At 44.3% G+C, this 26,609-nt stretch overlaps 1 protein-coding gene across 1 annotated transcript in view; it reads left to right on the top strand.

Moving 5' to 3' along the window:
* The window catches only part of pex6 (peroxisomal biogenesis factor 6), a gene marked incomplete at its 5' end in the record, with an annotated part of 68,894 nt that overhangs the window by 29,770 nt on the left and 12,515 nt on the right, over positions 1–26,609 (top strand). Inside the window, 3 exons of the mRNA XM_083636180.1 lie at positions 4,239–4,447; positions 5,854–6,040; positions 19,787–19,863. Coding sequence (XP_083492306.1) covers positions 4,239–4,447; positions 5,854–6,040; positions 19,787–19,863 — 473 coding nt within the window. The remainder of the gene's footprint in view (positions 1–4,238; positions 4,448–5,853; positions 6,041–19,786; positions 19,864–26,609) is intronic.

The raw sequence follows: 26,609 nt of genomic DNA, 5'->3' as shown, positions 1-26,609 counted from the left end.
CCTACTTTACAGTCACAGTAAAGTAGTTACATAACGAACCCCAACAGAAACATAAAAAAACAAGGAGGCTTGGTACTAAAATATGAGCCAAACTAACAGAGGCAATTAGAAATATAATATAAGCCTGCTTCCAATAAAGGCCTGGTCCTTCTGCAGCTGAACTAAATAAAGGCCTGAGCCAATATGAGAGGAAATACGGTAATACTGAAGTTTAACACTTCAGCATTTTGCTGGGGACACCATGGACCCCATTATTCTTTCCTCAAGCAAAAGAAGATGAGAGCTGACTTATGCCAGTGTGATTTGCAACTTTTTATGAGACATATTCTCAATTAGAAGGAGCTACTGTATATTATGAAACCATTAAGTGAGCAGAATGGTAGCCTGCTTTGTTTGATGAATCAAATCTCACGCAGGCGCAGAACGTATGAGCTAGTTGCCCGTCACCTGTTGTGTTTGCGCTGTGTTCAAATGCAACTTTTTGGACCCGACACCGGAGATGTGAGGTGACGCAGCGCTCTGGCTCTAGTTGCCGCTAGTCCTTTCTGGTTTTCCCGGTGTGTCTCCGCCTTTAGTGTCCTTTAAAAATTAGCACTAACGGGGGATAAAAATTGGATAAGAAAATGGGGGGGGAGTCGTTACCTGTCCACATATGAACTGCTGAGTCCTTTCAGTCGTTGCCTGTCCACATACGAACTGTTGAGTCCTTAGAGTCCTTTTTAGTCTTTACCTGTCCGCATACGAACTGTTGAGTCCTTAGAGTCCTTTAAGTCTTTACCTGTCTATATGCGAACTGCTGAGTCCTTACAGTCCTTTAAGTCTTTACCTGTCTATATACGAACTGCTGAGACCTCAGAGTCCTTTAAGTCTTTACCTGTCCACATACGAACTGCTGAGACCTTAGAGTCCTTTAAGTCTTTACCTGTCTATATAGACAAGTTTCCTGGGCACTTCCGGTTTGCTTCCGGACTCGGCCGCGATCGTGTCAGTCGCTTCCGGTGTTTGTGAATACGGAGAAGCGTAACGTACTACCGTAGTAGCCATAGTGACCGCCGAAAAAATGCAAACTTGGGATCATTCTGCGAGGCTCCTATCTAATGAAAGAGTGTCTATACCACACCCGTTGACAGTGGACACATGGGAAGATAATATGTGTAAATGGCCGAACGTAACTACAGGCAGGATTATAGCGTATTTTGAGGAATCAATGGCGGTGGACGGCAACGCGATGAACTATCTCAAAAGCTCCGAAGCGTCAGCCAGACTAACGTTAGGTTACAGTCCTCTCCTCTGTCACAGTCAGTCAGACTAATGTTAGGTTACAGTGACAGTACTCTCCTCTCTCACAGTCAGACTAACGTTAGGTTACAGTCCTCTCCTCTCTCACAGTCAGTCAGACTAACGTTATGTTACTGTCCTCTCCTCTGTCACAGTCAGTCAGACTAACGTTAGGTTACAGTGACAGTACTCTCCTCTCTCACAGTCAGACTAACGTTAGGTTACAGTCCTCTCCTCTCTCACAGTCAGTCAGACTAACGTTATGTTACTGTTAGGGCTGTCAGCGTTAACGCGTTAATCGCGCGTTAACGCGCGCCGATCATAACGCGTTATTTTGAATTAATCGCGTTAATCGCATGCCGCTATTTTGTCCCTTCGTCGCCCCGTACTTGTAGTCAAGCCGTTCGGTTTCCTGTCTCCTGTTTGTGCAGGCAGGCATGGAAGAGAACGACAGCAATACGCTTTTAAATGGATCGTTTTACTTCCCAAATGGCACAGTGGATAAGTCAAGAGCCGTAGTTTGCACCTTGTGTAAAACGGAATTAAAATATCACCGAAGTACATTGAGTTTGAGGCGAGCGATCACCTGAAAGTAGCTAGCAGCCAGCTAGCTAGCGCGAGACTCCTCACTCATTATTTCTTCAGAGTCTCGGATGCGCGGGTCCTCTAACCACTGGGAGGTCGGCTCTAATGGCTTCACGCGATATACACGTTACCAATACACAGTTTCCAATACCGAGCCATTATTCACATGGAAGTGCCAAAGTTTTTAGCTCAGATACAGCCTTCTTCGGCTGTGTCATTTTGGGTTTCGACTGCTCCACAGCGCCGCCGCCGGAAGTATCGGTTCTGGAGTGTTTACAATTATTGTGCATTTATTTTCTATTCAAGATGCATTTTGTGACGTCCTGTCTACATTGCACTTCTATTGAATTGAAAATAAATCTAAAATTCAAGATCACAAAGTACATTTATTTGCATTAATTTGATTCCCAATCACGACACACTGGTAATAATTATTAATATCTAATTAAAAATGCTTTGCAATGCAAAATAATAGCATTTTAAACATGCGATACAAAGACGCGATTAATCGCGATTAATTATAATTAATCGCACGATTAATCGCGATTAAGAAAATTAATCGTTTGACAGCCCTAGTTACTGTCCTCTCCTCTGTCACAGTCAGTCAGACTAACGTTAGGTTACAGTGACAGTACTCTCCTCTCTCACAGTCAGACTAACGTTAGGTTACAGTCCTCTCCTCTCTCACAGTCAGTCAGACTAACGTTAGGTTACTGTCCTCTCCTCTGTCACAGTCAGCCAGACTAACGTTAGGTGTCTCTCCATTCAAAAACAACCCAGTTTGCCTTGATCACTGCAAAACATGACATGCCGTGTGTAGCCTCCACACAATAGGGCTACACACGGTAAATCATGGTAAATACGCAGCACAATACCCGCCGTGGTAAACAGAAGAAGACTGGGATATTAACTTTAAGGCGACTCACTTCTAGACTTGAATGAAATTGTATTCACCTACTATCTGCTCCGTGGATTACCATTTTACAATTTCGGACACGAAATTGTAACATAGCAACGTTGGTCCACAAACGTTGCTATTTAAAAAAAAAATTTGGGAGATCGGGTTGGGATTATAACGTTAGTTTGCCGAGTCGCACCTGGTAATCCAGAAATGGCGTTATGGTACCTTTGTCTACTTGTAGATCATCAAGAAACTTTAAATTAATAACGTTAGATGTGTTTAACAGAGCTGTATATCGGGTCTAGCAGCTGATCAGCAGCTCAGACAGCCTCAAACACGAGGTGATTGTCAGCTCTATAATTCGCAAAATAGCAGTGGATGGAAACGCGCACTGTGTTTTGTGACAGCCACGCACTGCACAATGTGTTCCAGAATAACCCATTGTTAATAACGTCTGCTAACGTTAGTGTAGCTGATGTTATCGATCGTTGTAAAAAAGTTTGGATATTTCGGCTGCTGCCTTCTGATGTGCTCGCTGCTGTGGACGCAATGTGGACTTAACCAGAAGCCGGTGACACGCAAGGCTGCTATGGCGCCGCCCTAGGAACGGCCCAGGAAACTTGTCTATATGAACTGCTGAGACCTTAGAGTCCTTTAAGTCTTTACCTGTCTATATACGAACTGCTGAGACCTTAGAGCAGTGATACTCAACTGGCGGCCCACGGGCACCCCTTGGGTGGCCCGCGATGGAATTGATTATTATTATTTTTTTACAGTGCACCTGAACGCAACATGCAAGATACTCCACTTCTGTTATAGCATTTCAGTCTGGAATATGGAATATCTTTCAATAATCTATGATTTAGCTGCTAAATTGTCAAATACCGCTGTCTGCTCGCTACCCAGGCACTTATATATGTACTACTTAACCTAACTAACTATCCGGTGTTCACAACATTGTCAGACTAAACTCCGGCTGCCACCCCAAAAACCTACAATCCGCTACAGAAAAATGTATATTGATTGTTTATTAACTGGCCCCTGGCCTTCTATCATTTCACCAAAGTGGCCCCCGGGCAAAGCAAGTTGAGTATCCCTGCCTTAGAGTCCTTTAAGTCTTTACCTGTCTATATATGAACTGCTGAGACCTTAGAGTCCTTTAAGTTGTTACCTGTCTATATACGAACTGCTGAGTCCTTAGAGTCCTTTAAGTCGCTACTAAAGACCCATCTTCATTCTGTGGCTTTCAACTCAAGCTGAGGTGTCAGCTCAACTTCATCTTACTGTGTTTATTGATGGCCATTTCTTAAATGTATTTTTATATTTGCTTACACGTTAAGCACTTTGGTCAACTGCGGTTGTTTTAAATGTGCTATATACTGTAAATAAACGTTGCCAGTTGCCTGGCCTTGCCTCTGTGCAGGTGGACTATATAAATAAACGTTGCCTTGCCTGCCCTTGCCCCTGTGTGCAGGTGGACTGTGTGTCTCTGTGCTCAGACTCTCCGGCGGCCTGTGAGGTGAGGCTGTCTCAGGCGTTCCTGAGGGCGGAGGCCGTGGCGCCGTGCGTTCTGCTGCTGAGAAACCTGCAGCTGCTGCTGCGCCCGCCAGGCGGCGCCCAGGCCGGGGAGGACGGCCGCACGCAGGCCGCGCTCCGACAGCTGCTCAGCCACGCCCCCGCAAGGTGACACAACGCACGAAACGCTGCCACATAGTTTGTTCTGGTCCTGGGTTCATCGTCGCGTCATTAGTTTGTAAGATCTGTCTGTTACCTTAGTTTGTCAGCGGTATAAATTGCAAGTTGACTGATTTTTTTTCTTTTTCTTTTTTTATCTACTACCTAATGGTAACTTTTCTCAAATGCAATTTGCAAAGTTTTAGATGATTTTCTCTGGTAAAATTGCAGGAACTGACAAAAATTGCAAGTCAAGGACCCTGTTTTGACGTTTTTGCCGAGAAATCGTTGGAATTTTTTAAGATTCCAAGCCCCTGCAAATATTGCGGAGATTGGTTGAATTTGCATTCATTATTGCAATCGCAAAATCACAAGTTCCTGGACGGACTGATGCATTACAATACAAGACAACACTTGGCACAATTTGATTTAATTTAGAAGCTCTGCTATAAAACATGAGGATATGTAACATAGTGATGTCCAAATAGAGTGCTTGAGAATGCCTAATACGTTTTTGAAAATGAATGCATAGCCTTGAAGTTACAAATGTCATGTCTGGAGTCATTGAATTTCACAAAACCAGACCTGGGAAGTCATTGAATTTCACCAAACCAGACCTGGGAAGTCATTGAATTTCACCAAACAAGACCTTGAAACTAAGTCATTGAGGGTCATCCTTGGCCCTCAGTCCAAGAACGCACATTGGCCCATCCCACTTTAAAGAGTTGAATTGGCTCCCTGTTGAAAGCAGAGTTCAACAGTTGAAGCTTATCATGGTTTATAAAATATGACATGACCTTTGTCCCAACTATTTCAACAAGTACTTCCAGTATGTCCGTGACATCCATAGCCGGAACACAAGAGCCAGTGTAGCAGATTTGAAATTGCTCAACCTGAATAGCAAAGTAGGAAGAAGTACGTTCCTCTATATGGGGGGAGAGGATTGGAACTAAATCCCTAACGAAATTAGGTTTGCTAATTCTCTGAATTGTTTCAAAAACCTTCTGAAGAAATTCTTGTTGAGCAAACTAGTGTAAAACGTGTCTCCCGGTGTTATGGTATGTTGGTTTTTATCTCCTGTCCCTTTTATCCTTTGACTGTTCTGTATTGTTTTATCTGATGTTGCTATGTTATTGTGTAAAAAATATAAAAAGAAATAGAGTCCGCACACTGCTCGACTTGCTCCCAGTTGATTTATTTTTAACGTTTCGGTGTTGACCGAAACGTTAAAAATTAAAACCCTTGGAAGTCATTGCATTTCACTAAACCAGACCTTGGAAGTCAATGAATTTTTACCAAACCAGACCTTTTGAAAGTCATAAAATGTCACAAAAAAAGACTAGTCATTGAGCTTCACCAAACCAGACCTTGAAAGTCACTGCGAGGTGTTTGACTGTGCTGTGCCCTGGTTGCAGCGTGGCGGTGGTGGCGACGGTGTGCCGGCCTCGGGAGCTGCCTGCGGGCGTGGCATCAGCATTCGTCCACCAGGTGGAGCTGGAGAGCCTGGGGGAGGAGCAGCGGCGCTCCGTGCTGCACAGCCTCAGTACAGACCTCAGCCTGGGGAGGGAGGTCAACCTGCACCGCCTCGCCAAGCTCACTGCGGTACGCCAACAGTCTCATTCAAAGCTTTAACCCTAACCAACAGTCTCAACAAGTCTCTTTCAAAGTTTTAACCCTAACCCTAACCAACAGTCTCAACAAGTCTCTTTCAAAGTTTTAACCCTAACCCTAACCAACAGTCTCAACAAGTCTCTTTCAAAGTTTTACCCCTAACCCTAACCAACAGTCTCAACAAGTCTCTTTCAAAGTTTTAACCCTAACCCTAACCAACAGTCTCAACAAGTCTCTTTCAAAGTTTTAACCCGAACCCTCACCAACAGTCTCAAGAAGTTTCATTCAAAGTTTTAACCCCAACCCTAACCAACAGTCTCAACAAGTCTCATTCAAAGTTTTAGAAGTAGTTTGAAACTGAATCAGTTGTGCCTATTCCCCTGAAGTAGGCTGTGCAATTAATATGACAAATCAGCATGTTTGTAAACAAATGGATTGGCTATACTTCCGGGTGCAACTGCCATTCATTTTAAACAGCAGTTCATGGTGAAACCATGCCCTCTTTGAACTCTAACTGCTCCTTCATACTTTAAGCTAGACACTCCATTTGAACCTTAAATGAGTCACCACCTTTAGGACATCACCTTAATTCAGCTTTAATTTATCTTTTGTACTGTTTGAGAAATCACAGTTTATGTTTCCTACTTTTTTCAGCCTTTATAGTGGGACCCTATGCAGCCAGGAACTCACAGCTCTAGCAGGCTGTACTTTTTACTAAATTCACACATTTTCAAACTGACAGTTCACAAAACTTACATAGCTGTTTCTAAACATGCAGTGAACTCCTGAACATATCCAGACTTCACTCGGATCGCCTGCATGTTTAGCACTAAATGTCTGTTGTGAGCGCGAACATGGACTGGTAAATGGTAAATGGACTGCATGTATATAGCGCTTTTATCCAAAGCGCTTTAAAATGTGCCTACATTCACCCATTCACACACCGAAAGGCGGCCAGCTGCCACGCAGGGTGCCGGCACAGCCATCGGGAGCAATTTGGAGTTCAGTGTCTTGACCAAGGACACTTCGACATGCAGACTGGAGGAGCCGGGGATCGAACCACCGACCTTCTGATTAGTGGATGACCCGCTCTACCTCCTGAGCCACAGCCTGGGCCTTACCCACCCAAGCCTCAAATTAGAGGTCGACCGATAGTGGAAAAGGCCGATACCGATAGAATAACGATAGTTTGGAGCAGGGAAAAGCCGATAGCCGATTAATCGGCCAATAGCCGATAGCCGATTAAACGGCCGATATCATACCCCCGCGGGGGGAAAAATCGACACAGTTGTAAATGAACAATCTTTTTTATTTATTAGAAAACAACACTGTCCCATACAGGGACTCTGTTTCCTCCAGCTGCCATCTGTTGAAACAAGAAAATAAAAAAATATATTAAATATATTAAACTAACATATATGTATGTGTTTCTATATTCACAATTTAACTTAGGCTTTAATATGGGGGGGGGGGGGGGGTGATAGTGGAGTTGTTTCTTAAGATTGTTGTTCAAATAAAAAACCCTCAGATCGGCTAAAGTTAAGAAATTATCATTGTCATCATCACAGAAGCTTCCTAATTTAATTTATCAGTCAACATCAGTCACGTGGGGTCACTGGGGACCCAGGGTTAGAAAATAAACAATCTCAGCTGCTTGCAGCATGTAACAGCAAAGATAATTGAGAATGTGAAGACAAGAGTATAGTGCCTTTTTGAAAACAGCGCTGCGGCCATTTTGGCCTGAAATACGGCTCCTTGCTGGGGCAGAATGGGCAGAACCTAGTCTCCAAAATGGCGGATTAGCTGTGTGCTGTCGCATCTTTACAATAAAAGGTCTTTGGTTACAGTACTGCTCCGTTTAACAAACACAACAAAGGAGAGAGACAACTACTTTTCACACTCTGTTTTGGATTAAGAGGATGTCCTGAAGTGTGACGGTGGATTAAAGACTTGATGACAAAACATCGGTTGATTTGGTGGATTATAGTCTTCATGACAGAAAGAACAGGACACCCGATGGATTAACTTTACATGGATGCGAGTTTTACTGCCGAGTGCGACTTTCTGCTTAACACTTTCAGTGCCACGGCCCTTGGGCAAAAGGTTGCTTGCTGTGCCACATAGGCCGCAATGCATTTTAAAACAGTCATATAATTTCTTTAATAATTACTATGTAAACACTGAACACGCACAAATAACGATGAGACTCTCTTCTATCACCTGCAAAAAAAAGTTTATTGATCCCATTTTCCGTTCTTTAGTTATGAGCCGGAGAAGATAGCTTGATTGAACGAAAAACAGAGCTTTTTTTCTACGAGCTGAGATAATGAGCCTTTTGTGAAATTAAACATTTCAAGCACATCACTGACTCTGAAGCTAATTTTCTGATGTAGTCACACCTCAAAAATAATTTCCTTCAATAAAACAGTGAAGGCAAGGGAATTTTGTTTGGAAGAATAATATTTTTAGCTGAAACCAGCAGCGCTGGCGCCTGCATGCGCTGCTGGTTGCAGCTTCTTGCTGATCTTTTGCTGCTGGTGGGCATCGGATATTCTGGCTTGCGTTTGCCAACCCTGTCCTGCTGTCTGGGTCTGTGTTGTGTACTTGGCTCTGCGTGCCCCACCTCCCCCCCTCCTCCTCCCCCCCCCCCCGTTGTGGGAGGAGTGTCTCTCTGCTCTGCTGTTTTCTCTGCCTGTGCTCAGCACTGAAAAAGTCCGCTAGATCCTGCTTTTTTACAGCCGCGTGTACCAGCTCCCATGCTTCGAGTTGAGAATAATAACAAATCCACGGCTGATCATGTGTTGCAGCGGACACGGAGGCTGTTGCAGCGGACACCGAGGTGCTCAATTGTGATAGCAGATTGGCTGCTGCAGGGGCACAGCTAAACGTTGCTTCAATGAAGCCGCTGCATACGGACGGATGCGATGCGATTTCCTTCCCCCCAATGACTTCTTCTGTGTGTTTCACTCCACGTTCTCTCATCTGGAGAGCGCTGTCGCCACCTAAGGGTTCTGTAAAATAGGTTAGACACATTCAATACCTCTGAATATTGTAAGAGGCGATGTAAGAGGCATAGATCGACACCCCCCCGTCAAAAAAAAAAATTCGAGTTATTGACGCCATTTGGCGTCGCTGGCACTCTACGGTAAATTTCTAATGACGCCATATGGCGTCGCTGGCACTGAATGTGTTAACTGCATGTAACGTTAAACTTTTATCGTCCATGCATTCCTGGGAGTGTTTATTCTTTTCGTAAATGGATTATTTTACGTCGCTGGATTTGGAAGGGAAAGCAAATTGAAGTTAAAAGTTTAATGGGTCTTGCTACAGGTCTCACTATTTGCCAGATTGCAATTTTTAGTTGAATCAAATGCATTGCATAATTCATTGAAGGCTTTTCCATTGAGCGAAGTGCTTGAGGTAAACTTTACGCCCGCCCTTGTCCACAGCAGCATGCGCTAGTAAAATACAGAGAGTATAACGTTAACGCATAACGTAGTCTACATTGAAAAACGTAATTAAAAGTCTGCAACATAGCCTCTGATGTGCCGACACTGACGCGTCTGAGTGTCTACTCAGGCAAACTGCTATCGTTAATAAGCTAACCCTGTCCGGAGTTTTAATTTAACTGCTCTCAGTCACACCCGTCAAGATAGTCACCAATGCAAGCGTGGTAGGGATGTCAGGTTAACCACACAGCCGTAGATGATACCTCCGCCGTTGATGACATGACTAGTGACTAGCTGCGCTCTCTCTCCCCCTCCACTGCAGTTGCAGCAGCATGCTACCGAGGCGCTAGCAAAACACAATCAGACAGCATGGCTGCCTGCGTTCGGTAAAGCGGCTTCTTCAATATGCCATGAACAGCAACCTTATCTTGCCCACAATTTACTAATAAGGCTGTCTTAAAGTTAACTTCATTTAAATATAGGCGAAATTAGTGAGTGAGTGAGCGGGTGGGGCTGAGAGGGAAAGTGAGCGAGACGATTATTATTGCCTAGTTGTTAAATGGTACTATTACAAACCATTAATGTCCCCGTGCTATTTAATTTCATGGACGTAGTTACGTGGCTGGATTATTTGGAAGAGATACAAATTGGTGAGTAAACAAATGAAAGTTCAATTGTTTCTTTTCCTCCATCTGCCAGTTTGAAACGTGAAAATGCAACAAGAAGATGAGTGCTGCATTAGGCTATATATTCGAGACGTAACTTTTGTGCGGAGAAATACAGTAAATTGAAAACTAGTCAGATATGACTTGAATGCCACTTGTAAAATCACCTTTACCACCGTTTAACTTTAGTGCAATCACTATTTTGACTGGCGGCTTTTGGGCGATTTGTAAACAAGCGCTCACTTTTTGGCACATCGCCACCCCACTTTATCACCTGACTAATGCGTTGATGGTTTTTCATGGAGTGGAGAATTGCTGTCTGAAATATATCTCTGATGTAGTCTACATTGAAAAATGTCATTAAAGTCGAACTGAACCGGTTCGTCACGTGCATATGAGTCAGTTTCAGACTGAAAACATAGTTTGTCTAAGATGACAGGTTGAGAGGCGGGTCATAGTATCATGTCGATGATTTTATTTGACAATTCTGGGGACTGGATTGGGCTTTGGCCAATCCTGGCGTGTTCCTCCTCCAAATCGAGTGGGATTCAGTGTGCTGTGGCTCGGGAAGAGCCTGGTGACGCGAGGTTAGTGGCTGAGTGGAGCTCAGCGAGCCGCACGCAGCCAGCTGCCTTCGTGTTGCCGAGCGGAGAGTGCAGCACGTCGGCCTGGAATCTTCGAAGTGCGACCCCTGACAACCAAGCTCTCAGATGCGCGCGCCATTATCGCTGCTGTAAATACGATATCCCTGGAATGGGCGTTTTAACGAGCCAGTTACATTTCTTTGCATTCTTAGAGATTATAGTTTTTGGTTTTTGTTCATGTTTCTAACAATTGGCCAAGTTAGTAGTTAGTTCATGGGATAGGAATTCTGCCAGATGACAGGCACTAGGCGCCATTTTCTACTTCATTTGGAAGAGAAAATTATCCTGAAATGAAGATTTGATTGACAGCTGCATGTCGTGATATGATTGGTTGAAATGGGGTAGAAATTTGATAGTACTAGGTGACGTCAGCAAACTGTACATTACTGTTATCAATGAAATCTTGAAAAATGAATTTTTGATGTGAAAAAGTGTGAAAAACTAAAGAAATTAGATTGTTGTGATTCTTTTTGCATACATTATTAAATAGGTGCACTGCATACCCAGGTATTTGAACTAAAATAAAATAAAAGTCATTTTTGGGTTCAGCTCGACTTTAACACATTCACTGCCAGCCGTTTTTTCAATACTGTAGGTAGGTTCTGCCAAGGTTTTTTTTTGAGGATTCTGGCTCATCTTTCAAGAGCCGAGGATTCTTTTCTGCTAAGATTTTGTGAACACAAATTATCTCAAAAGAACTAATAGAATGTGTGCTTTCTCTGTCTAAAAGAGTTAGTTTGTAGAGTTAGTAGTTATGTAGGCATTAGCAGTAGAATACAGCATGGTTTCAGCGTCTGAAAATTTATTCTGAGATAAATGGCTTTTTGTGAAATTCGATAGAACAGTCACTTTAACCATTTATTTCTGGCGTAAGACGTCAGACATCTAAACAATAGTTTTGAACAGTAATTTCCTCCATAGCAGCAGGAAACCCCCCTCTCCTACAAACTCCTCCCTCCATGGGTGTGTCTCTAGTGGCTTTGCAGCGTTTGTCACAAGCGAGGCTCTGCCTGTCTGTGCTGCCTGGCTGCTGGCGGCTGCTCTTTGGGCGAGTCTGCATGAGTCGTTTCGATTGTGAGCTCAGCTGCAATGAAGCTGCGTGCGATTGTGGGCTTTCTGCGGGTGTTTCAAAGTGTGTTGCACGCATAATCTATTATGCAAATTTGCAATCCCCCACCGCCAGCTCCCAGCGCGATAATGCGCGAAAGCGTTTTCGCCAATCCATTTTACAGTATGAGAGAATGGTTTCCTCGCGCGTTCCCCTGCAGTTTTGGCTCGGCTTTTTCTAGTCTGGAGAGCACTGTCGCCACTTAGTGGGTCGGTGGAATGGGTTGTACACGTTCGGTGGCTCCAATATTTTTATAGGAGACGTGGGGGGCGTTGATCCACGTCCCACCGTCAATTTTTTTTTTTTTTTTTTTTTAAGACGAGATATCTCGTCATTGGCAGTCAACCGTTGGATTTTGTAAGACGAAATATCTCGTCAATGGCAGTGAACGTGTTAAAAGTCTCGCATGAACACTGCGATTCCCGGCTGCAGTCTACAGACTAGTGTGCAGCACACTAACATCTCTACCTCCCCCCCCACACACACTCTCTAGTCTCGATACCGGAGAAGTGTGGAAACAAAGCTGCCTCTTGTCTGGAAGGGTAACTCCGGGAAATACCTGCACCTGATTCAACGGGCCAGAGAGCTCGTGTCAGAGCTAGTCCAGAGAGTTCATGTTTAGCAATGTATATTATATAGCAGACCCTTTAGCTACTTCTGCTCTCACTGATACTGTCAAGATACAAGCAATGTGATGTATAGTTTTTGAGATATTGTTTGTTTGGCACAACTTAAGTATTCTTGGCTTGACTATGTGTAACCTTCTTTCTCCTTTTTTATTTTTATGCCTCCGCTGGCGATAGCCAGGCCGGAGGCATTATGGATCCGGGTTGTCTGTCCGTACAATGTTTGTTAACGCGATATCTGAGGAACGCCTTGACGGAATTTCATCAAATTTGCCTCAAACATCGACTTAGACTCAAGGATGATCTGATTAGATTTTGGTGGTCAAAGGTCAAGGTCACTGTGACCTCTCGAACGCCATTTTCAAGCTTGCTAACGCGATATCTCAGGAATGCCTTGACGGAATTTAATCAAACTTGTCTCAAACATCCACTTGGACTCAAGGATGAACTGATTAGATTTTGGTGGTCAAAGGTCAAAGGTCAAGGTCACTGTGACCTCTCGAACACCATTTTCAAGCTTGTTAACACGATATCTCAGGAATGCCTTGACGGAATTTAATCAAACTTGTCTCAAACATCGACTTGGACTCAAGGATGAACTGATTAGATTTTGGTGGTCAAATGCCAAGTCAAGTCAAGTCATCACATCAAGTTTCATACACAGAGGCAATTCAAAGTGCTTCACATAAAATGGTTGACAGGAAAAGAAAAGAAGAGAGTAAAATGGACATTTAAAAGCATCATTAAGCACACAGGAAAATAAATGAAAAGAAGAAATAAAATGGACATTTAAAAGCATCACAACAAAACTTAAAAAAAAAAAAAAGTATAAAAAGTGCAATAAGCAACAGGCGCAGCAGTTGCAGAAAGAGCTAAAACTTATAGAGGACTCATTGGGTTTGCATAGTAGCTGTCAGCATTTAAAAGCGACGGTAAACATAAAAGTCTTTAGTCTATTTTTAAAAGTAAGTAAGGTTGGGGCAGATCTGAGGTCTTCAGGCAATTTGTTCCAGCTAGCAGAAGCATAGTGGGTAAATGCAGCCTTCCCGTGATTTGATTTGATCCTAGGGACAGTTAATAAGCTGGACCCTGTTGACCTAAGAGTTCTAGACGGTTTGTAGCGTGGGAGCAATTCAGCTATGTATTTTGGGCCTAGGCCATTAAGTGATTTATAGACTAATAACAGTATTTTAAAAGCTATTCTCTGACACACTGGCAACCAGTGTAAGGACTTAAGAACTGGAGTGATATGATCAGCTTTCTTAGTCTTCGTTAGAACTCTAGCAGCAGCATTCTGAATGAGTTGAAGTTGCCTAAGTTCTTTTTTGGAGAGACCAGAAAAAAGGCTATTGCAGTAGTCTAACCTACTATAAATGAAGGCGTGAATTAGTTTTTCTAGATCCTGTCTGGACATGTATCCCCTAATTCTCGCTATATTTTTAAGATGATAAAAAGCAGATTTTCTAATTGACTTAATGTGGGAGTTGAAGTTGAGATCGGAATCAATAATAACTCCAAGATTTTTGACTTGATCCTTAGGCTTCAGGGATAGAGACTCAAGGCGGTTGAATTGAAGTTATCAAGAATCTCATTGACAGAAGCTGATGTGGGAGGGGATAAAGAAAATGTCTCCATAAACAGCGCGCTGGTGCCTGCATTAATGTCTCGTCTTTTAACCGTTTGTGACCTATTAATGATCTCAGGGGAGATCTCGATTTCAAAAAAGATGCAAAGATGGTCAGACAACGCAACATCAATAGTCGACACAGAAGAGGACTTGAAGCCCCTATAACTAAATCCAGGGTATGGCCTCGGTTGTGAGTAGGCCCCGAAACATGTTGAGACAGATCAAAAGTATCAAGTAAGATATTCAGTTCTTTGGCAAAATTATCCGTCGGGTTATCAATATGAATATTGAAATCCCCAGCAATAGATATACAGTCATGTTCAATGAAAATTAAGGAGAGAAGATCAGCAAATTCAACGAGAAAGCTGGCTGAGTATTTTGGTGGTCTATAGATATTCAGCAGTAACACAGTGGTTGAGCATTTCAGAATAGCAGCAAGGTATTCAAACGATGGAAAGTCTCCAAATGTTACCTGCTTACATTGAAACATATCAGAAAAGACAATCGCTACTCCCCCCCCTCGTATCAGCTCTGGGAGTGTCAATGAAGCTATAATTAGGCGGTGCTGATTCGGACAGAACAGCCACTCTGTTGTTCATATCGAGCCAGGTTTCGGTGAGGAACATTAAATCCAGATTATGACTGGTAATCAGATCACTGATGAGGAGAGATTTATTTGACAGCGACCTAACATTAAGGAGTGCGGCTTTAATATTTTTAGAGCCTGGAACTTGTATCGTTTGCTTCACAAGGGGAATGGCGATTAAGTCTGATTTAGAAACAGATCGTGTTGGGGGGAAAGTATTACTTCTGTATGAAATCAAGACTGGTATCGAAGCATTGGATCGATAGACCAATAGTGGTTTATCGCAGCCAGATCCATTTCTAGTGTGTGCTGGCGCAGTTCCTTTATAAGGCTTTGGGACCTTGTTTCTATGGGGACAGGCCGGGATGGAGGGGTCTGGCGTCGGGCTGGTCGACGCTTGGGGACTTGGACCACAGAGGGGGGGGCAGATTGGGGGGGGTCTTGGACGGGCGGGGGTGGGGCGCGTCGACTCTTGGGGGACTGCAACCACAGCCGACTCTGCCGACTCGGGGTCGGTGGGTCGGGGGTGGGTCGAGGGGGTGTGGGGGATGGCGGAGAGAGGGTGGGTGGGGGGGGCGGGGAGCAGGTAGGTTGAGGGGGATGTGAGGGAGGGGACTGTGGGGGGGCCAGGTTCGGGGTCGGGAGTGGTGGGTCGGGGGTAGGTCGGGGGGGTGTGGGGTATGGCAGAGAGAGGGTGGGTGGAGGCGGCGGGGAGCAAGTAGGTTGAGGGGGATGTAAGGAAGGGGGCTGTGGGGGGGCCAGGTTCGGGGTCAGGAGTGGTGGGTCGGGGGTAGGTCGGGGGGACGTGGGGGATGGCAGAGAGAGGGTGGGTGGGGGGGGCGGGGAGCAGGTAGGTTGAGGGGGATGTAAGGAAGGGGGCTGTGAGGGGGCCAGGTTCGGGGTCAGGAGTGGTGGGTCGGGGGTAGGTCGGGGGGGGCGTGGGGCATGGCGGTATGGGAGAGGGCTGGAGGGCATGTGAGGGAGGGGACGGTCGAGGGGCCAGGTTCAGGGTCGGGAGGGTAGAACGAGGGGGCTTAGATGGACAGGGGGACTGGGGGATCATAGACAGTCCAAAGCTTATCAGTTCGTTCATCCTGCTGGAGAATGGAATGGGGGAGGGGGGTGGGGAGAGGTGGAGGAGCAAAGAGGTAGGTCACTGTGACCTCTCAAACGCCATTTTCCAGCTTGTTAACGCGATATCTCATGAATGCCTTGATGGAATTTCATCAAATTTGCCTCAAACATACACTTAGACTCAAGGATGAACTGATTAGATTTTGGTGGTCAAAAGTCAAAGGTCAAGGTCACTGTGACCTCTCAAACGCCATTTTCCAGCTTGTTAACGCGATATCTCACGAATGCCTTGACGGAATTTCATCAAATTTGCCTCAAACATCGCCTTAGACTCAAGGATGATCTGATTATATTTTGGTGGTCAAAGGTCAAAGGTCAAGGTGAGCTCTCGAACGCCATTTTCAAGCTTGTTAACGCGATAACTCAGGAATGCCTTGACGGAATTTAATCAAACTTGTCTCAAACATCGACTTGGACTCAAGGATGAACTGATTACATTTTGGTGGTCAAAGTTCAAGGTCACTGTGACCTCTCACTCACCCAATTTCCAAGCTCTGTAACGCAACATCACAGGAGCGCCTTGACCGAATTTCTTCCAATTTGCCTCAAATGGCGATTTGGACTCCAGAATGAACTAATGGCGGAGGCATAAGTCCGCGTTGCGGTCGTTCTAGTTCTCTATATGTGTGTACTTGTGTACTCTGTGTGTACTTGAGAGCAAAGCTAACCGGAGCCCAATTCCTTGTATGCGTTTGCATACTTGGCCAATAAAGCTGATTCTGATTCTGATTCTGAACTTTTCGGCTTCATTTCATAATAGTTTCTGCTGTGTAAGTACTTTTCTGCTGTTGTGATGTCACACTGATTCATCCTATAGGAAGTTGTACAAAAAACAAAACGGGGGAAATGCATCTTGTCGTTGTATAGTACAGCAGGAATGAGTCCTTAAAGGAGAACGTCACTGAAAAACAATGGTGATTTGTTTTGCACATGAGCTCACACATATCTGAAAACTGTAAATAGTTTTAGTTTGACAGTTATTGAGAGTTGATTTGAGTTAAGTTGTGGACCCGTGATGTAATTTGCATAAATTACATCACTGGTCCACAACTTAACTCAAAACAACTCTTAACTAGAAAAGTGCACTCGGTGGAGTGCGGATCTCCGCCAGGACCGCGTTTTCCCCCAAGCTGATCCATAGACCATGTGTGTGACGAGACATCGTCTGAATGCAATGTGGTAGTGAGTGTTGTCATACTGAGATGCTATTGTAAATCATATATTGTTATTGTCTGCTTTTATTTTAGTGGTTTGGTGATGTATTTATTATGATGGGTTCATTGTATGTGTTGTAACGCACGTATTTGTGTTTTTGTCAAGTTCTTTATTGTGCGTTTCGTTTGTGTTAGAATAATTGTGGTTTAGTTTTTTTGATTAGGGGATGAGGTTACGCGTAGAAGGGTGCATCTGGGTCCGAGCAGCGCACTCCCCAAGTTTGAAGTCAATCGGACAAATGTTTCTCAAGATAAACTGCTTTTTGTGTTGACAGTAGGTGGCGCTGTCAAATTGCAAGAAATTCAGGACTGCACTACGTCGAGTCCCCAGCAGCACACTCCCCAAGTTTGAAGTCAATCGGATGAACGGTTCTCAAGATAAACCATTTTTTGTGTTGCCAGTATTTATTGTGCGTTTGTCTTAGAATAATTGTGGTTTAGTTTTTTTGATTAGGGGATGCGGTTAGAAGGGTGCATCTGGGTCAGAGCAGCGCACTCCCCAAGTTTGAAGTCAATCGGATGAACGGTTGTCAAGATAAACCAGTTTGTGTTGCCAGTAGGTGGCGCTGTGCCGAATTGTACGAAATTCGAGTTCCCATCAGCACACTCCCCAAATTAGAAGTTGATCTGACAAACGGTTGTTGAGACATTTTTTGTTGCCAGTAGATGGCGCTATGGCGAATTGTCTGGAATTCAGCTCCTTGCACTCAGTTGGTTCCCCCTAACTCCACTCCCCGAGTTTTAACCCTTGTGTAATGTTCATATTGTTGTTACTCAGCCAGTGTTTGTGGGTCTGATGGACCTGTTGCATTTTGTGGCTTTTAATGCCTCACAATCAAACACTTTTATGTTAAAATACTGAACAGATGTTTACCTTATCCCAATTACAAGCAGTATAAACAATATATATGGTTAATATTTGCCCTTTACCTTTGTTAGGTCACATTTATAACTTCACTGTCAGACTCAGAATTTTCAGAAATGTGATCCTCAAATTCTGAAACCTCTTCTTCTGAATCCTCTCCCTCTACATCATCATCAAAAACTTATCTCTCTTCCAAAATCAATTGCAGGGCCCTCTGCGCAGAGTACCTTTTGGCCATCTTGATCGGTTGTGATAAGAAACCACACTGGCAAAGCTATAATTATAGTGTCCCGCCTCCAATTTGTAGCAGATAGAGTGTGAGAAAATAAAGATTCCCGCAAGACAGAGGGTCAAATGTGCGAGAAAATGAGAGCAGACAAAAATGAAATGAGAGCAGACAACAAACAATGTTGCAACCTTGTGTGGGAACTGCTTCTTTTGTGTTTCTGCACCTGCGGTTCCCACACAAGGTTGCAACATTGTTTGTCAACACTGTCTGCTCTCATTTTCTCGCACATTTGACCCTCTGATGTTCTGTGTACCTACACTCTGTCCTCCTCCTGTCTAGGCCTGCTGTGTGTGTGTGTGTGTGTGTGTGTGTGTGTGTGTGTGTGTGTGTGTGTGTGTGTGTGTGTGTGTGTGTGTGTGTGTGTGTGTGTGTGTGCGCGTGTGCGTGTGCGTGTGTGGGTGCGTGTGCGTGTGTGTGTGTGGTACACAGAACATCAATTTCCACACTTCTATTAGCCCCGGGTCCAGTGGACCCGGACATCTTATATGTAATAGAAATGTGTAGGGGGGGTGTATGGTGTGTGGTCATTAAATATGTATTCTGATATATGTTCTTCACAGAAAATGAGCCAAAGTCAGTGAGTCTCAGTTTGAAAAATTAATTAATTGTATCATTTTTCTTTTAATAAAAAATGAAAACTGGTCCCACAGACCCGAACACCACACAAGGGTTAAGTTGATCGGACCAGCGGTTCTCAAGATAAACCACTTTTTGTGTTGCCAGTAGGTGGCGCTGTGCCGAATTGCACGGAATTGGGCACTGCACTGTGTGGAGTTCCCATCAGCGCACTCCCCAAATTTGAAGACGATCGGACGAACGGTTGTTGAGATAAGTTGTTGAGATCAAAAAAAGAAATTGCCAGTAGGTGGCGCTATGCGGAATTGCCTGGAATTCAGCTCCTTGCACTCCGTTGGTTCCCCCTAAGCGCACTTCCCGAGTTTGAAGTCGATGGGACGAACGGTTGTTGAGATAAGATGTTGAGCTAAAAAAACGAAATTTCCAGTAGGTGGCGCTATGCCGAAATGCACGAAAACAGGTCACTGCACTCCGTCAAGTACTCCTTAGCACACTCCCAAAGTTTGAAGTCGAGCCGACGGTTCTCGAGATACGCGAAGGCCAAGCTAGAGGAGAGGAGGAACACAGACAGCGAACACACGCACGCACAGACAGACGCAGCCGAAAACATGATCTCCTGGCGGAGATAATAATAACTGTTAAGCTAAATGAATGTCTGCAAAACTGTTTAAAGTGTTAGGATATGTGTGAGATCATGTGCAAAATAAATCAGTGTTGTTTTTCAGTGAAGTTCTCCTTTAAGGATTCATTCCTGCACTTCTCAGTCAGTACTAGTGATTAAAATGTTTTTCCTCTCCTCCCCCTTTTCTCTCAACTCTCCCCTCCCCTCTCTCCTCTCCACTCCTCAGGGTTTTGTGTTGATTAAAATGTTTCTCCTCTCTTCCACCTTTCCTCTCCCCTCTCCTTCCCTCTCTACTCACCCCCCTCTTCTCCCCTCTCCTCTCATCTCCTCAGGGCTTTGTGTTGGGGGATCTCCACGCTTTGCTGGTTGAAGCTGGCAGAGCTGCCTGCAGGAGGCTGCTCCACACCTGGTGAGACATCAACCCAAAGGCCGAGACCGCCACCCACTGCTCTGTGTTTCAACTCATGCCAGTTAAAACTAGGGATGTTCATTTTGAACAATTTCCATAATCAAAAATCGGGAAAATTAACGATCGATTATCGATAGCGTAATAATAATAATAATAATAATGTTTTTTTTATATATATATTTTTTTTACTCTGGTCTGGTAATAACGTTCTCGGCCAGCTATAATGGCGATGCCGCTGTGTAGTAAGAATATCAGACACTAGCGCTGTGGCCAGGTGAACAAACATGTTACATGTCAGGTTACATGATGTAAGGCAATCGGCGTCTTCCAGCTTAGCTGACAGCACAAGAGTCAAATCAACAGGTCTGAGCCTCACTGAGGTCCGCAGACCGCTGGGTGCGTTTGTTTGTGTCCCCGGCGCATGACTGTGTGAATTCCCCATGTTTAAAACAGTTTTGTTGGCACAAAGGCCCGTGCCCAGCCAGAAAACTAGAGACTATATGAAGCTCCACCTCACGTCAGTCGGCTGTGCAATGGATTGGGGCGAGGAGGAACAAATTCCACCCAAACCTAGTCCGCAAAAAAAAATATAATAATAATAATAATAATCTATCAAAATTCCACATGATCGAATCAATTCCTTAACGATCAGTTATCGATTTTCGATAATTGATGAACATCCCTAGTTAAAACACAGACCGCCACCCACCGCTCTGTGTTTCAACTCATGAAAGTTAAAACACAGGTGAAGTTTGTCCATATAACACACAGGCAGTTTGCCAGCACAACTGGAGAGAAATCCAGTCACCATTGATTTGTGTACCGAGTGCTACTCGGCTGTGACGTACAGGCATAGTTGCAGCTGTGTGTAGACTGTAGGGCTGGGGGGGGAAATCGATTGACTTAAGTATCGCGATTTTTAATGTCACGATTTTTTTAATCGATTTTTTATTCCAGAATCGATGATCGCATTTTTTTGGCGGGCGAATTTTGACGAACAGTCAACTTTGGCCCAGCGAATTTCGACTAGTGTTTTTGCTAGAAATGCCCATCCCTAGTGTTCTATTAACTCATTCATGGCCAGTTTAGGACTGCCAATATTTAGCACAGGCCAAAGATTTTCATAATTGTTGGTCATCTTTCAAGACCCACAGTAAATTATCTATTAGCACCAAAGTGATTTGCAATACCTCAAAATGAAGATGTACGTCTCTGGGTTCACCAGGAAAAAAAGTGAGCTTTTAGCATGTTCTGTACTCTACTTATAGCCATTTATATACACCCTGTTTTCACCAAAAAGGTCTCTCTGAGAAGAGAAATTGGAGAAAATGGCATTTTTCTAAAGCACACAATCTCAGGCAGAACTCGCTCTCAATTCTTTTATTTTGAACTGTATTGACATCAGACATGTAAATATTATTCGTTATGACACAAATGACAAAAAAAAAAATATATATATATATATATATGTATATATATATACATGAAGTGCTTTTTTTACATTCAACAATACAGTTTACTCAGTGTGAGTGAGTGTGATCATAGAATAGAATGCAGAGATCAGTGTAGTCTCTCTCTCACACACACACACACACACACACACACACACACACACACACACACACACACACACACACACTCCTTACCACGAGATCATCCGGGTCCTGTCGCATTGGAGTCCAGTCAGTCTTCCTCGCCCTCGACAGGAAAGTGGCCGTGCTGCTTGGCTCTGTGTGAAAGCCATTTCTGTGGCGAGGCTGCTGTTCTCCTGCTCACAAAGTTGTGACTCCGTCTCGTCTCTTTCGGGCTGGGACACAGGAACGGGGTCCAGGGACCAGGATCGATCATGTTGGTCACGGGTTTGACTACCGCGAACAACTGATCGATGTCCGCTGCCCTGCAGCAAGCCGACCAGCTCGTGCAGCGCGCCGAGGGGCGTTTCAATGGCGTTTCTCCTCTCTGCACAAGGAAGCGCGTTTCTCTGTTTTCTGTTTTTCCTCCTGCTCATTTCAAAACAACAGCTGCGGTATGTGTTTGATCGCGTGTTGTCGGCTTGTCTTTGATGCTAGGGACCTGATAACATGTCACAGGCTGGGGAAGTCTTTGAACTACGCGCTGCACTAATAAAAACGAAAACACGTCAAACACGTCATTGGCCCTCTGGGCTATTCCTGATAACACGTCAAAGACGTCTTTGGCCATGAATGAGTTAACTCATTGAGTGCCAGCCACTTTTGGAAAACGGATGCTCCCAGTGCCAGAGTTTCAGAGCGTTTTCAGTGATTTCTCGAGGCCCACAGAATATTGTGTGATATTACTATGTAAACACCGAACACGCCCAAAGAACGATGAGACTCTCTTCTATCATCAGCAAAAAAAAGTTTATTGATATTAGGGATGTTCATTTTGAAAATTTTCCAAAATCGATAATCGGTGAATATTAACGATCAATTATCGATCATCGATTTTATTAATACTTAGAAAATTTTCAATATTTTTTTTTTTTTTTTTTTTTTTTTTTTTTTTTTACAAAATGAATGCCTATGGCAGAAAATACGAAAGACAACGTGTTCTCCTCAATGAACTCTTTATTTCAATGTGTCTCCTCTCCAACACTGCTGCCCCCGGCGCATGCCGGTGTGAATTTCCCATGTTTAAAACAGTTTTGTTGGCACAAAGGCCTGTGCCCAGCCAGAAAACTAGAGACTATATGAAGCTCCACCTCACGTTAGTCGGCTGTGCAATGGAGTGGGGCGAGGAGGAACGAATTCCACCCAAACCTAGTCCAAAAAAAAAAAAAAAAATTTTTTTTTTTTTTTTTTTTAATAATTAAAAAATCGATCCAAATGCCACAGGATCGATTCCAATCCTTAACGATCGATTATCGATTTTCGATAATTGATGAACATCCCTAATTGATATCATTTTCCGTTCTTTAGTTATCAGCCGGAGAAGATAGGTTGATTTCACCAAAAACAGACGTTTCCATCTAGAAGCTGAGATAATGAGCCTTTTGTGAAATGAAGCATTTCAAGCAAATCACTGACTCTGAAGCTAATATTTTCTGACCTGAAACATCTGAACAGTAATTTCCTTCAATAAAACAGCACCCCCACCCCCCTCAACTCCAAACTCCTCCTCTGTGGGAGTGTCTCTGGTGGCTCTGCTCGCTCTGCTGCGTGTCAATTCAATTCAATTCAATTTCGTTTATTTGTTCGATAGGGGACAGGTGTACATTAATGAACATTTAAAAAAAATGTAATGCACGACAATTGCAGTCACAGGACTGATTTCCATTGCTTGTCCCCCTGCCCGATGATATAGGCTTAGAGTCCTGAAGGGTAAAAAGTAACAGTGCAGCAAAACATATTTAAAATGTAAACACAAAGCAAGGTGCATTTATGCAGAGAGGTAGTCCTAATAGAGGTAAAAGGTAGCATAGTGCAACAAAAACATATTAAAATATAAACACAATGCAAAATGAGAACTGAGTTAGAGCTCTACATGGCTCTACATGGCTAAGTAAGAAGTGCTGAGTAAAATAAAATATACAGGAATTACAGTCTGATACTAAAACCTGAGTTTAGGATCAACATACAGCTAAAAAGTGAGATCCACATAGAGGACTCACTCGGACAAGATATAAGAAAAAATAAAGAGTAAAAAAACAGATACAACACATATAGTATACACATACTGTTCTATGCCCTAGTGATGTGTGCATTGTTGAGTGGACTTCAGCCATCTCTTTATTTGATTTGGCCCTTGAACATGCCAAGTGTTGGGCATTCCCTAATGGCCGATGGGATTGTGTTCCAGAGTTTTCCACCCTTGACCGACAGAACTGTCTGGCCAAAGGTGGTGCGCCTGTACGGTATCACACAATCGCCTCTGACTGAGGCTCTGGTGGTTCTGGTTGTGTGTCAGGCGAGTCTCTGCTGCCTGCTATGGCAGGCTCTGCTGCCTGCGGATCCACGTTCGGATGGCGGCCGCTCGTCGGGGGAGTCTGGATCGGGCTCGCTGAGTTCGTCTGCGTTTCTGGGGTTTCGGTTGTGAGCTGGGATGAAGCTGCGTCCGATTCTAGGCTTTCTGCTGCGCGTTTCAAAGTGCGCCTGCACCCAGAGTCTATTTTCGGAGCGCTCCGCCTTGTGAGCCATTCTCATGAGAATGGTTTGGCTTTGGTTTTCTTTTCTGGCGGCTAATCGTGTGGATAAACTATCGCAGCAGAGACAGAGGGGCTCAGTTGTGGGAGCGGATTGGCTGCTGTTCGCAGCTAACGTTAGCTCCAGCCAGAGCAATCTGTGCCGCTCTGGCTCATGCATCGGTTTCTCTTTCATCACGGCTTTTTCTGCTGTTTTTCCTCAACTTTCTCTAATCTGGAGAGCACTGTCGCCACCTAATGGGTCCGTAAAATAGGTTATACACCTTCAATAGCTCCAATATTTTTACAGGAGATGCATGAGGCTTTGATCCACGTGCCACCGTCAAAAAACGCATTTGACGTTGTTCGACGTCATTGGCACTCTACGTTACTATTTGATTTGACGCCGATCGACGTCATTGGCACTCAATGAGTTAATAAGTGCCCGGGACATTAACGTTAATGTTAGACACCAATTTCACAAATACGGACGTCTGCAATGTTACTTTGTGGAATGCGGGGCAGCTCATTCACTGATTCACCTAACATTAATCCTACATCCCTGAAATACACGTTACCAAACTTTTTTTTTAGAAGGCTGTCAACGCTAGGCTATGTCATCAAAATAAAACGTCGCCATGTAAATTACTGCTTGCAGTTGCACTCAGAGCATGTATGTGTGTGTGACAAATTACCTGTGTGCCTTGAAAATAACTAAGGTGGTTCAAAATAAAGTGGTTAAATGCCTTTTTCGTCTCATGTTTTTTTATGAATAAAAACGGGTAATTAAAATGATCAATAATCGATATCGACTGATATGAAATATTTTATATCGATATACTTTTTAACTATATCGCCCAGCCCTACTCATGATATAATATAGTCTCTAGAAGTGTATGATAAGAATTTAAAAAAGGAAACAAAAATCGCAATAATCGTAGAATCGCAATACTTAAGAATCACAATATATATCGAATCGGCACCCAAGTATCGTGATAGTATCGAATCGGGAGATAAGTGAATCGTCCCACCCCTAGTAGGCTGTGATGTACAAGGGTAGATAGAGGCAGCTGTGTGTAGCCTGTGATGTACAAGCGCAGAGGCAGCTGTGTGTAGGCTGTGAGCTACAGGCATAGAGGCAGCTGTGTGTAGGCTGTGATGTACAGGCGTAGAGGCGGCTGGATAATCTAGACCTGGAAATCACTCAAATCAAATTCCATACTTTTCCATACTGCGTAGGAACCCTGCAGGAAGCCAGTACTTCACAACTCTTCCTTTGTGTTTTTCCTAAGGAATTGTTGAGCTGTTCTGACAAAACAGTTGTTCTCCAGAACTGAGTGTTCTGGAGATGGGCCTGGCCGGATCTCGCGAGGAGGTCTCTGGACTCCTCGCAGATAAGTTCTAAGAACCAACTTGTTGTGAAGATCTAGCTGGGCTCACTGGGACGGTCTGCTGTTGTAGAAATACTCTTGGTTCGTCACTGCTAGCATGCATCGTCCCAGGCACACTCGTTAGAGCATGATGGAGATCTCGCATACCCATAACCCGCTGGCTAACTGAAGGTTGTGATGGTTGTGTTGGCCAGCACCTCCTGTAAAGTCTTGTGGAGAAGGTGGTGTCTTCTCCCGTAAGGCTTCTTCCCGTAACACGAGCGAGCGATGCGTGAGCACACCAGACGTCCAGCTCCTGGAAGTCATCGTTTCTGACATGGAGTTGAAGTCCGCTTCGGTATCTGCTTGATCTTCATGGGATGTGTCGTCAGAATGTCGGGTCGTGCTGGACGAGAGTCGATCGATTGTTGATAGCTTCATACTGTCATGTGCTTGCTGATATAGTATCGTTTGTGGCGCATATGACATCACCGGTGATGTCATAACATTAAATACTTAAGACGTCATCCGCTCTGATGATGTCATCACCGAGACGTCACATCTGATGATGTAATTTGTTCTCCCATTGATTGATTGATTGATTGACATCTTTATTGATACTCTTCCTCCCAGGGAAAGACTGCCCTCTCGCAGATCTCTCCATCTCCATTGACAACACCACTGTACTTCCCTCCCCAACAGCTAAGAACCTTGGGGTGATCCTTGACAACCAGCTGTCTTGCTCAGCCAACATAGCTGCTACAGCACGCTCCTGTAGGTTCGACATCCGCAAAATCCATCCCTTTCTCACAAGAGAAGCGACTCAACTCCTGGTCCAGTCTCTTGTCATCTCCCGCCTGGACTACTGCAACGTCCTCCTGGCCGGCCTACCTGCCACCGACATCTGACCGCTTCAGCTCATTCAGAACGCTGCAGCCCGTCTGGTTTTCAACCAACCCAAATTCTCTCACGTCACTCCCCTCTTCCAGGAGCTCCACTGGCTTCCCATCTCGTCCCGCATCAAATTCACGTCACTGGTACTGGCCTACAGGGCTGCACACCAAACAGCTCCCCTGTACCTGCAATCTATGGTCAGGTTCCAAACCTCTCAGCGCTCCCTTCGCTCCTCCACCAGTGCTGGTCGCCTCGCCCCTCCTTTGCTACGGGGGCTCAAAAGTCGCTCATCCCGATCTCGACTCTTCTCGTCCCTGGCACCTCAATGGTGGAACGAGCTT

Source organism: Poromitra crassiceps, assembly GCF_964638095.1.
Source record: "Poromitra crassiceps genome assembly, chromosome: 4".
NCBI lineage: Eukaryota > Metazoa > Chordata > Actinopteri > Beryciformes > Melamphaidae > Poromitra > Poromitra crassiceps.
Note: the sequence above shows the minus strand (reverse complement) of the source record. Positions and strands in the feature narration are given on the sequence as shown.